Here is a 13,914-nt window from a genome sequence, read left to right on the forward strand (position 1 = left end):
TGAATATGCATGAGAGGCCAAATGGGGCCTCTATTGTCTGACCCGTGGCCCTGATACACACACACACGCACACACACACACACACACGCACAGCCCCAGTAGTAGCAGATGGATGGACGTTGGACGAGGGGGACAGGGGAACCCCCTTCTGTCTCCCTCTCTCTTTCTCCCTCTCTCCTTCTCCCTTTCTCTCTCCTTCTCCCTTTCTCTCTTTGTCTCCCTCTCTCTGTCTCCCTCTCTCTGTCTCCCTCTCTCTGTCTCCCTCTCTCTGTCTCCCTCTCTCTGTCTCCCTCTCTCTGTCTCCCTCTCTCTGTCTCCCTCTCTCTGTCTCCCTCTCTCTGTCTCCCTCTCTCTGTCTCCCTCTCTCTGTCTCCCTCTCTCTCCTTCTCCCTCTCTTTCCTGTGGACAGCTGGGAGGCAGACATTCCTTCCTCTCAGCTTTCAGAGCAAAACAAAGAGATCAGTCGGTTAGACCCCCCTTCCACACACATGTATACACACACACACACACTCACACACACACATACACAATTTACATTACACACCATCAGCAAACTGCTAATCACATTCTTTTCTAAGCATAGTGTTTCCTAGAAGAACAGCAACAGTGAACATTGATGATTGAAGATGATTCTAGACAGGGGTCTTCCCATGACATTTGGTGTACGCGTCTTAGATCCATCGTTGTGCGTGTGTGTGTGTTGACATTAGAGGGGTGTCCTGTAGTCTCTCTCTGCAGGTGGTCCACACAAGGGGTTTTTATGGAGCAGGCCCACGGGGAAGGGGGGGGGAGGGGGAGTTGACAAACATGACAAATGTCCCCTCCCAGCAGTGGAGCAGCCGCCCTGTGAACTTGTCCACCCTGCTCTGGCGCCCAGTACGGCTGGGCCTGATGTCACGGCCAGAGATAGCGCCTGAAACTAAGGAGGTAGTCTGCCTGTGTGTGTTAAACAATCTTGTGCAAGATGGGGAGGATATGATATGACACACACACACACACCTCCATCCCTCTGCTCGATTTGAATACAACCAGGAAAGAGGAGGACGACACAGGCCGTGCACACATGAGTCCCAAACCCACATCCGTGTCCCTGTGCAGCTTGCCCTGGCGGATCCTCCACCATATCAGGTAGAACACAGAGCTACTGTCCCTGGTCCAGATGGCCTGTGGATGACGGGGGTTAGCGTGGAGCCATGCCAGCTACTCTGTCAGCACGGGAACAACACGAGACAGGCTTCTGGCGGCCTGTAAGGCAGCAGGAGGCCCAGGTTGTTGCTGTGCTGGTGACTGGAGGACTGGCCTCTACTGGACTGAAGGGCCCGGGTTGTTGCTGTGCTGCCGGCTGTGAGTCTCTGGGGAAGACAGGCAGCCATTCCTTTCCCAAGAACATGAACACCACATGGACACGACTGCACATGCCCAGCCCAACCCTCACCGCCAGTCTGGTTAGGGGAGGGCGTCTTTACACTCCTGCTCTGTTTCTCTGTGTGTGTGTGTGTGTGTGTGTACATACCATAACTTTGTCTTAATTTGATTGACTCAGATCGCCTGACAGACCTACAGAATTCTGTCCACAAGATGCTTTCATGCGTGTAGGCCATGTCGAGGCTGCGTGTGTGTGTGATTGAGGGAGTGTCTGTTTGATCACTGCAATCAAATCATCTGCAGAAAAATGCTGGTTACTCATTGATAAGGACTTGAGTGGGTGTGAAGTGTGTGAGTGACTAACAAAGAAAGAGGCCTTACTTCAATGGGAGAGGAAGGGGAAAAAGATTGTTCTAGGAGAAAGAAGAGCGACAGAAGACAGGGGAGTCTAGAGGTTATATTTAGCAGCTAATTAGCCGGAGTGATTCTGTCCTCTTCTCATTCTGCTGGTCTCAACATGAGGCTCTTAGGGAATCATTAGGCTTCAGAAATCCACACAGACTGTTCAGTCCTGAACTCTGGTCTGGGCTCGCGTTCATAAACAAGCTAGGATGTGTCTCACAAAGTCCAGCTTTCCAATATGTCCCCTCCGTAACGAATGAGGTACCTGCGCACGTAGCTGATGTGTAGTTCTGATCGCAGCAGTTCCTCCCGACTCTCCCTGCTCTGCTTGGACTTTGACTAACCTTCCACCACACAGTACCTGTCTACCCTGAACCCACCAAACGTGTCTGATCAGAGAAGTAAAACAAGATGGCGCGTTCTCCATCATCTCAGAGAGAGAGAGAGAGAGAGAGAGAGCACACACAAGTTCTCTCTCTCTCCTGCAGTGTCTGCCTGCATTGCAGTGCCCTTTTTCTGCACCAGGTCATTTGTAGGCCCTTTGTAGCCTTGATTGGCTGTGAGACAAAGACATTCCCAGGCAGCAGAGTGGCTGGGTGGCTCCCTGAGGTGATAAACACACACCAGGTAATGGCAGCACAAGACAGATCTATTTTGCTCCAGCCTGATTCTAATGGCTGTGGTCTCACCTGCCCTCCTGTCCGAGAGCAGAAAGAAAAGAGAGAGAGGGAGAGAGAGAGGGAGAGAGCAGACACCACGCTGGGTTCAAGACCCTACACACACACACACACACACACACACTAATAGCTGCTGCCTTAATGATGTAGCTAGAGCAGAGTGGAGCTGCAGCTTTGTGTGGTTTTGGGCTGAGGCATCCAACACTCTTCTGAGAGGCCCTCTTTGTTCTCCCGTTTCAGAAGCAGCCAGCAGGCTGGTCCACATCTTCTCCCTGTCCACATGACGCATGGAAGCATGGCCGCTGGCTCTCCAGGGGGCTGCTCAGAACAGGCAAAATACATAAAGAAACGCGCCCTCTGCTCTACAGAACCCCAGCCTATCGAGCACACTTCCTGTGTGAGAACGAGTATCACTGCGGTGCGTGGGTTTCCTCTGAGCTTAGATAGTGTGTGAATGTGTGAGCGTGAATGTGTGAGCGAACGAGCACGAGAGAGAGAGAGAGAGAGAGAGAGAGAGAGAGAGAGAGAGAGAGAGAGAGAGAGAGAGAGAGAGAGAGAGAGAGAGAGAGAGAGAGAGAGAGAACAAGGCTAGGTAGGACAAGTAGGGCAAGGCTCGTCCTGACATGTTCCTTTGTGGTCATAGCCCTGACGTAAGACGAGCAGCCCAGTCTTTCATTACTGACAAGGGACTTCTATTTTGCGACCAGACTGTCAAGGAAATATGCCCTCACACCCTCTGGTTAGTCAAACAAAGGTGAAGAACAAACGTCACCACAACAAACGACTCGGCCTGTGTGATAAGTCAACAGGAACGAGTGAGTGCTCGTTGTTGGGTTGACAAAGAACTGAAGGAAAGAAGGAAGTGAAGCCAAGTTTCATCAGAACAAACCCGTCTTTGATACATGGGAAACATCTCCTGCAGCTCGCTCTCCCCCTTCCCCTCTCCTGCTAGTCCTCCATCTCCCTTTCTTTACCACTGTTTAGTACTGAGCAGTTTCCTGTTCTCACAGTGACACGCACACATCACGTTGCAGACAGACAAACACACACACACAGTGACACGCACACATCACGTTGCAGACAGACAGACACACACACACACAGTGAGTGGGTCTGTTTGCGATTACTGACGAGCACGATTCTCTCCAGCAGTATTTCCTGTGCCAGTCGAACTGTATCAGGGACACGCAGTTTAGGTTCTGTACGTAAACACACACACACGATTTTCAACCCCAGGTTCCTAGTGACGTCAGGCTGTCATCAGCAGTTAAGTGTTCCTAATACCTTGAGGAACTGAAGTCCCTCTGCTTCACTTCTCCCTTCTCCCTGTCTGAATGTCTGGGAACATTGCCTCTTCAGTGATTATTTAGTTCTAGTTTTTCTCCCCTCTCAAGAGGTTTAGGGAAATGTCCCCTAGTCTTCTGAGGGTTCAGGTTGGCCATCAGTGCTGCTCTGTTTGAGAACACACACACACACAGGTGATCATTTGAATCAGAAGAACACATGTTAACTGGTTGAGTGTTTGTAAAAAGGGAAGTTCATTTGTAGTACAGAGGCTAGACCTTTTAGCTGCGTCTAGTTACAGAACGGTTCCTGTTTCTGCTTCCTGTTTCACCAGGCCCTCTGCTACCTGCTGCAGCCCAGTGTTGCGCTGCATTACCGCACAAGTGTTCCTTCTGGTGTTCAGGATCTGTCTAAGCCTCTGTCAGGGGGGATGGCATTGGACCATTTCATATTCATAGAAATTTCCAGAACAATCTCCACCCCCTTTATGACCTGGGATTATCTGTTTGAATTATGCATGGGCAGAAGAGCGGGGGGGGGGGGGGGGGGGGGAAGCTATCCTGATCAAGATCACCGGGAACAGAGTCTCCATACAGACAATGGTGTGCTCCTCATCAGGGATGGCAGGGGTGTCGCCATATATCTATCCTCCCTGCTTGGGCCGCTCTCTGGGGGAGTGGGAGGGAGCACACACACACACACGAACACACAGCACTCACACACACACACACACACACACACACACACACGAACACACAGCACTCACACACACACACACACACACACACACACACACACACACACACACACACACACACACACACGAACACACAGCACTCACACACACACAATCATGAACACACAGCACTCACACACACACACAATCATGAACACACAGCACTCACACACACACACACACACAATCATGAACACACAGCACTCACACACACACACAATCATGAACACACAGCACTCACACACACACACACACACAATCATGAACACACAGCACTCACACACACACACACAATCATGAACACACAGCACTCACACATACAAATACAATAACACACACACACACGACTAGCATCTTGACGGAGAACATCAGGAATGCGCACACCACATACAGAGACTGTCCACACGCTGCACGTGGCCAGGCAACCGAGGACACGGTGCTCTTGCAGCCTAGCACCAGCACTGCCTGTGGACGGAGGAGGAGCGAGGGTGTGTGTGTGAGAAAGAGAGAGACAGAGGGAGAGAGAGACAGAGAGAGAGAGAGACAGAGAGACAGAGGGAGAGAGAGAGACATGGAACGTGAGCGAAGCGAGTCCTGCTAAGCTCAGTGACTCAAGCGTTACGTAAGGACCATACGGTAGAAGACTCGGTACAGTCAGAACCCACTGTAGCCACGCACACACAGAGGACAGAGAGGGTTGTGAAAGCGCTTGAGGTGTTATTTTCAGGGGTTCGCATTAACAAGGAAAATCAATTAAAAAGCTTTGAAAAACACCCAAGGCTGCTATCGCACGACACACCCTTCTGAACACACACACAAACACACACACCTCGTGTCCGTCTGCTTGCCTCGGCAAGGACATCTGGCAGCATTCACAAGCTGGCTGTGTGGAGTGTGTGTGTGTGTGTGTGTGTGTGTGCGTGCACATGTGTGTGAGTGTGGGGGAGGGGTCTGAAGCAGTAGAGGAGAGACTGAAGGAGAGAAAGGAAAACTGGCACCAATGACAGAGTTCAAACAGTAAGTCTACACATCAACAGTCCTGTACTCTTCTACGGGAAGAAGGGAAAAAGACGAATTTTCCTTTATACTCAATTATCCCTAATCTAAAAAAAGGCACAGATTAACAGGTTTGGTTTCTCACATATACTGCTCGGATCTAGAAGAGACGAGAGCTGGCCGTTATGGAAGCCTTGTGACATGACCGTGACTGAGGAGCAACCGTCTCCTCAAGTCAATAACTCACCACGTTCTCCCAAGTTATGTGGTTCGTTATTGGTGTGAATGGACTCCAAGGACTGATTGCTTATTGGGCAGGCTGTGAAAGCTGAAACCTGACCACTGTCCCAGGAGGAAATCTAATCTAATCCAACTAACTGACCACACTGAATCCAAACACAACCTCAATCAATTTTGAGAGGGAGAGAGAGAGGTATGTTAGGTACAGTATGTTGTGTGTGTGTGTTTGGGTGTGTTCTTACCTGACGCGTGGACATGTGGCACCAGGGAGATGAAAAAGAGGAGGAGGAGGGTGGAGGCAGCCAGTCTGAGGGCTGACGAAGAGGAGGATGCTAAAGACAGGGCTCTCGTCTCACAAGCTACCATTCCATCGCACATCTTTTCCCCCCGCGAACCAGCTAGAGTCCTCTACAGATTAACCTGCGGAGGGAGGGAGGGAGGGAGATTACTATCAACATTCAACAAGGATTACACAACTCACAGAGACACTGTGAACGAAAGAGGAGAGCGAAAGAGGGAGGGAGACAGCGTGAATGTGTGTGTCAGTTACACACACATTCACTGTGAGCATCCTGATCCAGCTGGACGGGCGGCTGCTCTAGTCTAGTGGATGACAGTGTAGCGATCTCCTTGCCTGTGATGAGAAGCTTACTAGGTTCAGACAGAGGTCCACCACGACCCCCGGGCCAGACATCTGAACAGGGAACATTAAACTGAGACCCATCAAGTCCAGCATTATCGGCATGCTCCTTCCTCTGATCCCATCCTCTGTGGATCTGTCATAACATCCATATCACTGACTAAACAAAGCAGATATTACACACCATGGATGCCGCCGCGGGAAGATCAGCTCACGCTGAGATGCCGGGGAAAAGTGGCCGTGAGAACCGGAGAGGGGGGGGGGGGGGGAATAGAAACTAGTAGAAAAACAGTGCAGGGAGAAGAGAGGACCCACTGAGAGAGAGGAGGAGTCCCGTATCCCAGGCAAGGACTCAGAGGGGATATGAACAATTGGGTTTTCCAGAAACATCTGGGAGGACAGAGAGGGTGGGAGAGGAAAAGAGAGAAAGAATGATCCGAAGACTTACAGTAAACCCCCCCCCCCTCTCCACACACACACAAACACCCTCCACTTCCCTCCACCACCAACTCTCTGATAGCAACAGAACATGAAAAGCACAGCGCTAGGCAAACTGCCTTTAGCCCCGACAAAACTCTGCTCAATTCCCAAAACTGACCAGGAGCTGGGGGCAGACGGAGACACAGGATCATTAGACAAATGAGATCCAGGTGCAAAGGCTTGATTGCTTAGCGAGAGCTGCTGATGAATTAGTCAGCAGTAGCAGGCTGGATCCACTGTAGGCGTGCCCAAGGAGGTAGCCTGGGTCCAGCACAGCTAGGCAGAGGAGACAGGAGCCTGACTGAGGCTGTATAGCAGCTGAATCGTTATTTCATTTTTCTAATTCAGAATCAAGCAGTTTTCATCAGCCCTGCCACACACTGCGTAGGCCCTCACACACACACACACACACTCTATATTGCAGACCCACTTAACAATCACCTAGCAGAGGTTTTTCTTTACGGGAGCTGCAATCACTTGGCAGCAGGATTCATCGAACGCAGAACCCAGTCACCTTTCCCGCTCCCCCGGCGTGGGGAGAGAAGAGCACCTGCAGACGACCAGACGGCCGGCCGGCTGCTGGGAGAGTGACGACGCTGGGAAAGTGACGCAGGGCCGGGCGTTTGGCAGGACACCCAGGGCGGTGCCGCGTGCCAACGGGTGGAGCGTCGCAGAAGGCACCAGACGCTTGACCAACAGACACAATCACAAGCCCCCTTGTCGTCATGACAACGCGGCGTATGACGGCACGTGCAGCAAGCCTCCGATAACGCAGATGGTTCTAGGGTTGACGTCGTCCGGTTCAATGGTAAACGTCCTTCCAACTACAAGTACAAAGCAACGACAAAGAAAAGCTAAAATGCTCTAAAAACACCTCAGGGATTTGAAACGGTGTTTGGAGCAGTGGAGATGTTTTGAAGTGTAAACTTCAGCAGAATTATATGAATTGCTTTCTCGGGAAAGAGTTTGAAAAGGAGAACCACGTAAATCCAAGGTTGAAAAATTGTTGCACAATAAAGCAGCATTGATCAATCACGGCAGAGGCAGGGCTATATCTTTTTAGTGCAAAAAGTCATTTGACCTTAGTTCAAGATGACTAGATTACTGGCCTATTGTTCAGCTTCTGCATTAGTGACGGTTAGAATTGAATAAACTAATGGCAGGCTAGTAACATGTCAACAACAGCACAGTTCTTAATCTGTGACCCACTGGGACACTTACAACAGACTAGCATTCAAACAACCTGGGCTGTAATCAAATCATGGGAATTACCTCCCAGCTGGTTAACATTCCTACTCAAGAGCTCAAACAAACTGTAAAAAAAAAAGGTCCTTTGACCAGGAAGTTATGTGGAGGATTCATTGGAAATGAAAGATCAACGGAACATCTATGGGTGATTTCTTATTCAGAACCTCTTATTCAGAAGGAATCCTGGCAGTGGGGACGTTCTGGCATGTCGTTTTGGTGTCTTGTGGTTGAAGAGAACAACAAGTGCCAAAAACGACCCTTCCCACATTTAATTGCAGATTTTAAAATAATCTCCATCTGGACCAAGTTCCGAATGTGTTTGAAGTAAAGACATCTGTAGTACCCCATCATATGTAGCCTATCTGAGATCAGCCAACATCTTATGTCAGGTGGCTGAGCGGTTAAGGAATTAGGCTATGAATCCTTGGGCAAGGCACTTCATCCTACTTACCTCGGGGGAATGTCCCTGTACTTACTGTAAGTCGCTCTGGATAAGAGCGTCTGCTAAATGACTAAAATGTAAATGTATAACATAAGCCAAAAAAACTACTTAAGAGTCAAAATAATTGTAATACAGCAAGTAGATTTGAGAACATCCCTCTTAAGACAATTCTCTCAGCTTCTTAAAGAGAAGTGGAGGAGAGGAGGGGCAAGGACTTGGATCAGCTAGGGAAAGAAATATGCAACACCCACTAGAGCCGCCAGCCATCAAGCCAGCTAGACATCCAGCCAGCCAGCCAGCCAGCCAGCCAGCCAGCCAGCCAGCCACTGCAGTTTGTCAGCTGCTCAGGGCTGCTGGAGCTCAAAGGGAGTGTTGGGGAGAGCAGGCCCACATGTGCATGGAAACAGAGGGGTCTCAGTGTGCCAAGGAACCGCCGTGAAGAGATTGCCATCTGATAGGCCTGTGCTGCTAATGCCTTCAGCTTCTGGTGGTGGAGCGGGGCTGGGGCTAAAGGGAGGCTGGGACTGAAGGGAGGCTGGGGCTGAAGGGAGGCTGGGGCTGAAGGGAGGCTGGGGCTGAAGGGAGGCTGGGGCTGAAAGGAGGCTGGGGCTGGGATAGAGTGTTGTAGAGGGAGCGAGGTTGGGAAGAGAGCCTAGAGGGGCAACACATAGTAGCACAAAAAAGCCCTTTGTTACTAAGCATTATAGTGTTAAACCGTGCAGGGGCATCCCTCTGAGCTGCTACTGAGGGAGAGAGGTTGCAAAACAGAAAATAGTCAGAGACACAGATCCCTAGTCCTGAGAGTTCAGCTATGCTATAAAGTCAAGTCCTGCAAGGATAACTCTCACACGGCCATGAAGCTACCCTTATTCACTAAGATATATTACTGAATTCCGTCAGTGGTACAGTGTAAACGGAATCGTTTTGAAAGTAGGATTCGGGAAATAAGGGTAGCCTATTTCCCTAACTGAATTATTGTCAATGTCGTCTTTATCGACAATGCAAAGTAAAAATCATTATTTTAATTTCCGTAACTTCAACCCAGCCTAGAGATTCAGTTCAGTTCTGGGGAACTTAAGTACTGCAGCCTGCATGTTAAGTCATGTTCCAGTCTACCTTAGTAAGCTATAGGAAAACTACCATAACTACTGACAAAAAAGGACTAAATGTGTCCCAACATTGTCCATCACACGATCTTAGAGAAGACATATATAAACTATACATTGTCTAGACTGGTACAAATGTAAATAGCAAATGCCATCACAACACCAAATGCTGACCGTCACACGCGCCGACACGTGCAACTGTTCAGCGAGCTATTTAAACAAAGAGTGCAAGACTGTCTGACTGTACTTACACACAGCCTTAACGCCACTGGATGACAAAAAGGAAACGGTCAAATAGTAGCCATATCTGTAGTAATATGGCTGAGGGAATTACTTTCTCATTACACACGGGGTAAAAGTGGATATAATAATTACTAATAGGTGACACTACGATGTATCGTTAAACATTCAAATTTCGCGAAAAATGTCAATAGCGTGGAATACGTAGTGGGCCTATTGCAACACAGTTAATACGATGCAACGGCTCACATGAAAATATATAACTATCTACTGTGTAATGTTGATAGAAGTTGTAGAGCAAATATGCCAGTATGCTACTGTTTTACGTTTATTATTACATTAACGACCTTGTAGGATCCTGGACAGAAAGACTGAAGGCTACCGTACTAGTCACGGACGGAGACGATTAAGCTACTACAGTCGGTTCCAGAAAAGTATTGATAGTCTAAGCTACAAGCTAGAGCCTGACCAAGCCTCCTCAGAGTCAGCATTACAATTTGAACCTGTTTCATAAAGATAAAAAGGTGCCCAAGGACATAAAGGCAGGATACTTCACTCACTGACAAGCCTACCCTTCCCTGCCAAAGCTACTGAGCTAGAGCCTGGTGTCGGTGAACTGCTAGGCTTGCAAAAATATAATAGACTTACCAATGTAAAGGCAGCCAGCAAGCCCTCCCCTTGTTACTCACTTTCGGAACATTAACGCGAATGTTTTCAAATTCAGACGATATACAGTTTGTGATAATTTTGTAGTGGTTCGACGTCTGTCAGCGCTGTTGTTCTCTTCCCCAGCTTGCCAGTTCTTTATTTGAGGTAAGCGGAAACACTGAGTGAATTCTACCAGCTGCCTCGCTTTCGGACGGTCTCCATGGAAACTATGGATCAGTCTCGATTGTTGATAGTCCGACCTTGACTTGTCTCCTTCACGTTATGTCTGCACGGCCTCTTTCATTGGACGAAATTTGTCACAGGTTACGCCCTCTGCCGTTTCCTCGAATAAAACGAAGTTTTTTTTTATGTCAACGGGACTGCACATAGGAATAGACACAGAGGACAATAAAACCTGAAGGTGGCAGTAATGCAACTACGTGATTAACTCAAAAGAAGAAGAATGCAACGACGTGGACGCAAACTAACGTAAAAACTTCAGAAATGCAATTTCAGAGCGCTTTACGTTTACTTAAAGTGACATCTAGAGCGTTTTCACTAACAGCAATGCGTTCGACATCACATCAAGTATGCATGCAACTTCTTCCAGGCCCTCGCTCTTTCTTTGACGAGGCTGTGCATGTGAAAGTGGAGGGACTTGCACCACAACAGCAAGTGGAGTTGAGATCAAGGTTGACTGACCACAAAGGGGTCGTCTTCAAAGCGTCTTCAGTGTACATTGCCGATGCAACCGGGCAGGTGGATGTATGTACCTCCCCCTCCTTGAGCGGGACCTACACCGGTGTCGAGCCTATGGGTTTGTTTTGGTCCATGGCGCCCGAGACCCCGCACAAAAAACTGTTTATTAAGACTGCGTCGAGTCCGATACTTGTCAACATAGATGCCCTCAGCAATACTGGTGAAGTCTTGGCTTCAGAGACTAGCGAAAGGCAGTTCATGATAGAGGGCATGCGTAGGATACCACTGAAAGAGGACAAAGTTCGAGGAGTCCTGTTTCTGCCACCGGGTAAGGCTGTGATCAAGTAGCCCACTAACCCACATAAAACATTTAGTATGCATAGTAACAACAGTTTCTTCAAACAACTATTCTCTCTTTCTTTCTTTCTTTCTTTCTTTCTTTCTTTCTTTCAGGAGAGGGTCCCTTCCCAGGAGTTGTGGATATATACACACTGGGAGGTGGTCCCTGTGAAGCACGAGCCAGTCTGCTGGCAAACAAAGGCTTTGCGGTTCTGGCCCTGGCATATTATGGATATGAAGACCTGCCTAGAACTGTACCCAAGAAATTTGACCTGGAATACTTTGAAGCAGCAGTAGCTTTCCTTGCAGGACATCCACTGGTTAGTGCAGTACATACCATGACTAGTTTCCCGACAGACATTTTTCAAAGCAATGATTTGTATTCCTACTTCTATTTTGTTTAAGCAATGCTGCTCTCTAGTGGTGTTTTTTTTTCTCACAAAATCAACTTTCTGTTTGTTTAGGTCCAAGGTCCTGGAATAGGTGTCATTTCAATCTCCAAAAGTGGAGATTTGGCACTGTCAATGGCATCTTTTCTGTCTAGGATCTCAGCAACAGTATCTATCAATGGCTGCAGTTCACCTGTCTTGTCCTCATTGCATTACAAAGACATCATCATCCCTTACTTGGCACCTGTGTTTGAGAACATCACCGTCACACCATCTGGTATTATTGACGTCCGCGATGCCCTTCCAGACCCCATGGCGACAGAGAAGACCCGGAAGTCTGTGATCCCTGTAGAACGTGCCAGTTGCCACTTCCTCTTTGTTGCCTCAGAAGATGACAGGAACTGGAACAGCTGCCTCTTTGCAGAGCAGTCCGCGGCGAGACTGAGAGACTGCGAAAAAGAGAACTTTGAGTTGGTGAGGTATCCCAATGCAGGGCATTTCCTGGAAGTCCCCTTCATGCCCCATTGCCCATCTGCTTTCCATGCTGCAGTCGGTAAAGATGTGATGTTTGGGGGGCAACCAAAAGCTCATTCAGAGGCACAGTTGGACCTGTGGAGCAGAGTCCAGGAGTTTTTCAGGAAGCATCTAGAAAACCAGACACACAGCCAGAAAGCTATGCTATAACACATAAGTGCTATAATACATATGTGCCTTTGCCTCAGTCAAATTCTAACATCAAACATGAACATAAACAACATAACTAGTCACAGCACTGTCAGTAACATCATTTAAAATGCTTGGCACAATATCTAGCAAGCTATTGAGGGGGGAAAAATATATTATGGAAACACCATTGAAATGAGGCTTCATGAATTCACAAGGCGAGGTGAGTGTCACTTAACCTGAACGAACACCTCTTTGGATAAGAGGCAGAGGGAGTCTAGGTGAAGGCTCTTTTATCATGCAAGTGGACAGCCTTTGGAGAGTATGCAATGGTTCTCAAACCATTCTGTGGTAGCTGTAGATCTAAGAACTTCAGTCTGACAATTTAATGAGCCATTGATTTATTTCCAACTGACTCACCACCACTAAAATATCAGAACAGTAAAGGTTTTTTGTAACAAAAAGGTATTATCGGTGTGTTGTATTACTTTTCATTAGTTATCGTGTGTCAGACCTGGAATTGACTAACTTTTCAAAATGATTTAACATAAAAGTAGAACAATTCAAATGAAAGTATGCACTTACTCCAAAAACATGTAGGAGAGACATTGAAATGGTTTGAAATCAATAGTGTTTGTAATTTAAAAGTAAAGTTGAATCACAATAGTCTCAGAGAATTGTTTTGAATTAGGGGTTCCCATATTGGACCAGGATTGTAACCTGACCTGTCACAGGGAGAAAATTCATCTTACCCAAGAGGAATGTCTCATCTAGCTGTTAGAGCAGAAGCTCTTTAACTGGTAGCAACATAGTTGCAACATTTGGCTCTTGGAATTCATTTGATTGGCTACAAAAACAATTGTAGCGTAGGTAGATTATATGAGAATAGATGTCATGCCCAACCCTGATTTATAAAGCGCAATCATTGATCAATTTGTTGATAAAAAAAATACAAACTATGATGGAATAGCTTTTTCCACTTCCTTCATTCATTGCAGTATTTTTACACTGCTCACTCGGAACTCTGGTCAACTCTAACCCTATACATTTGACTGCAGTTTTTTCCTAAAATACTGTACAAAATCATATTTCTAAAATCTTTTCTAATAAGTAATCAAACCATTTGAAACAGATAGCGTTCGGCCTATGTATATTTCAGTGGTTGGATTTTTCCCTCCCTTCCAGACTCTGACCCAACACCATACAGTACAGTAGCACTCCAGCCGTAGGCTATAACCTTTTTCCTGGGAACAACATTTGGGTAACTGCTATACAGTCACTGAACAAGACCTGTGCAACTCAGTGCGAAGGTCCAAAGAT

General features: G+C 47.6%; 2 protein-coding genes across 2 annotated transcripts in view; one reads left to right on the forward strand and one right to left on the reverse strand.

The window, feature by feature from the left end:
• The window catches only part of susd6 (sushi domain containing 6), a 21,449-nt gene extending 10,745 nt beyond the window's left edge, over positions 1-10,704 (reverse strand). Inside the window, exons 1-2 of the mRNA XM_047021089.1 lie at positions 10,505-10,704; positions 5,943-6,120 (exon numbers count right to left, since the gene is read on the reverse strand). Coding sequence (XP_046877045.1) covers positions 5,943-6,078 — 136 coding nt within the window. The 5' untranslated portion in view covers positions 6,079-6,120; positions 10,505-10,704. The remainder of the gene's footprint in view (positions 1-5,942; positions 6,121-10,504) is intronic.
• Positions 10,705-10,879: 175 nt separating this feature from the next.
• On the forward strand, positions 10,880-13,502 carry acot20 (acyl-CoA thioesterase 20). The gene is made up of 3 exons (XM_047021579.1): positions 10,880-11,531; positions 11,657-11,862; positions 12,007-13,502. The coding sequence occupies exons 1-3, from the start codon at positions 11,009-11,011 to the stop codon at positions 12,613-12,615; spliced, it is 1,338 nt and encodes a 445-aa protein (XP_046877535.1). The 5' UTR covers positions 10,880-11,008; the 3' UTR covers positions 12,616-13,502.
• The last annotated feature ends 412 nt before the right edge of the window (positions 13,503-13,914 follow it).

Source organism: Hypomesus transpacificus, chromosome 6 (assembly GCF_021917145.1).
Source record: "Hypomesus transpacificus isolate Combined female chromosome 6, fHypTra1, whole genome shotgun sequence".
Taxonomy (NCBI): Eukaryota; Metazoa; Chordata; class Actinopteri; order Osmeriformes; family Osmeridae; genus Hypomesus; species Hypomesus transpacificus.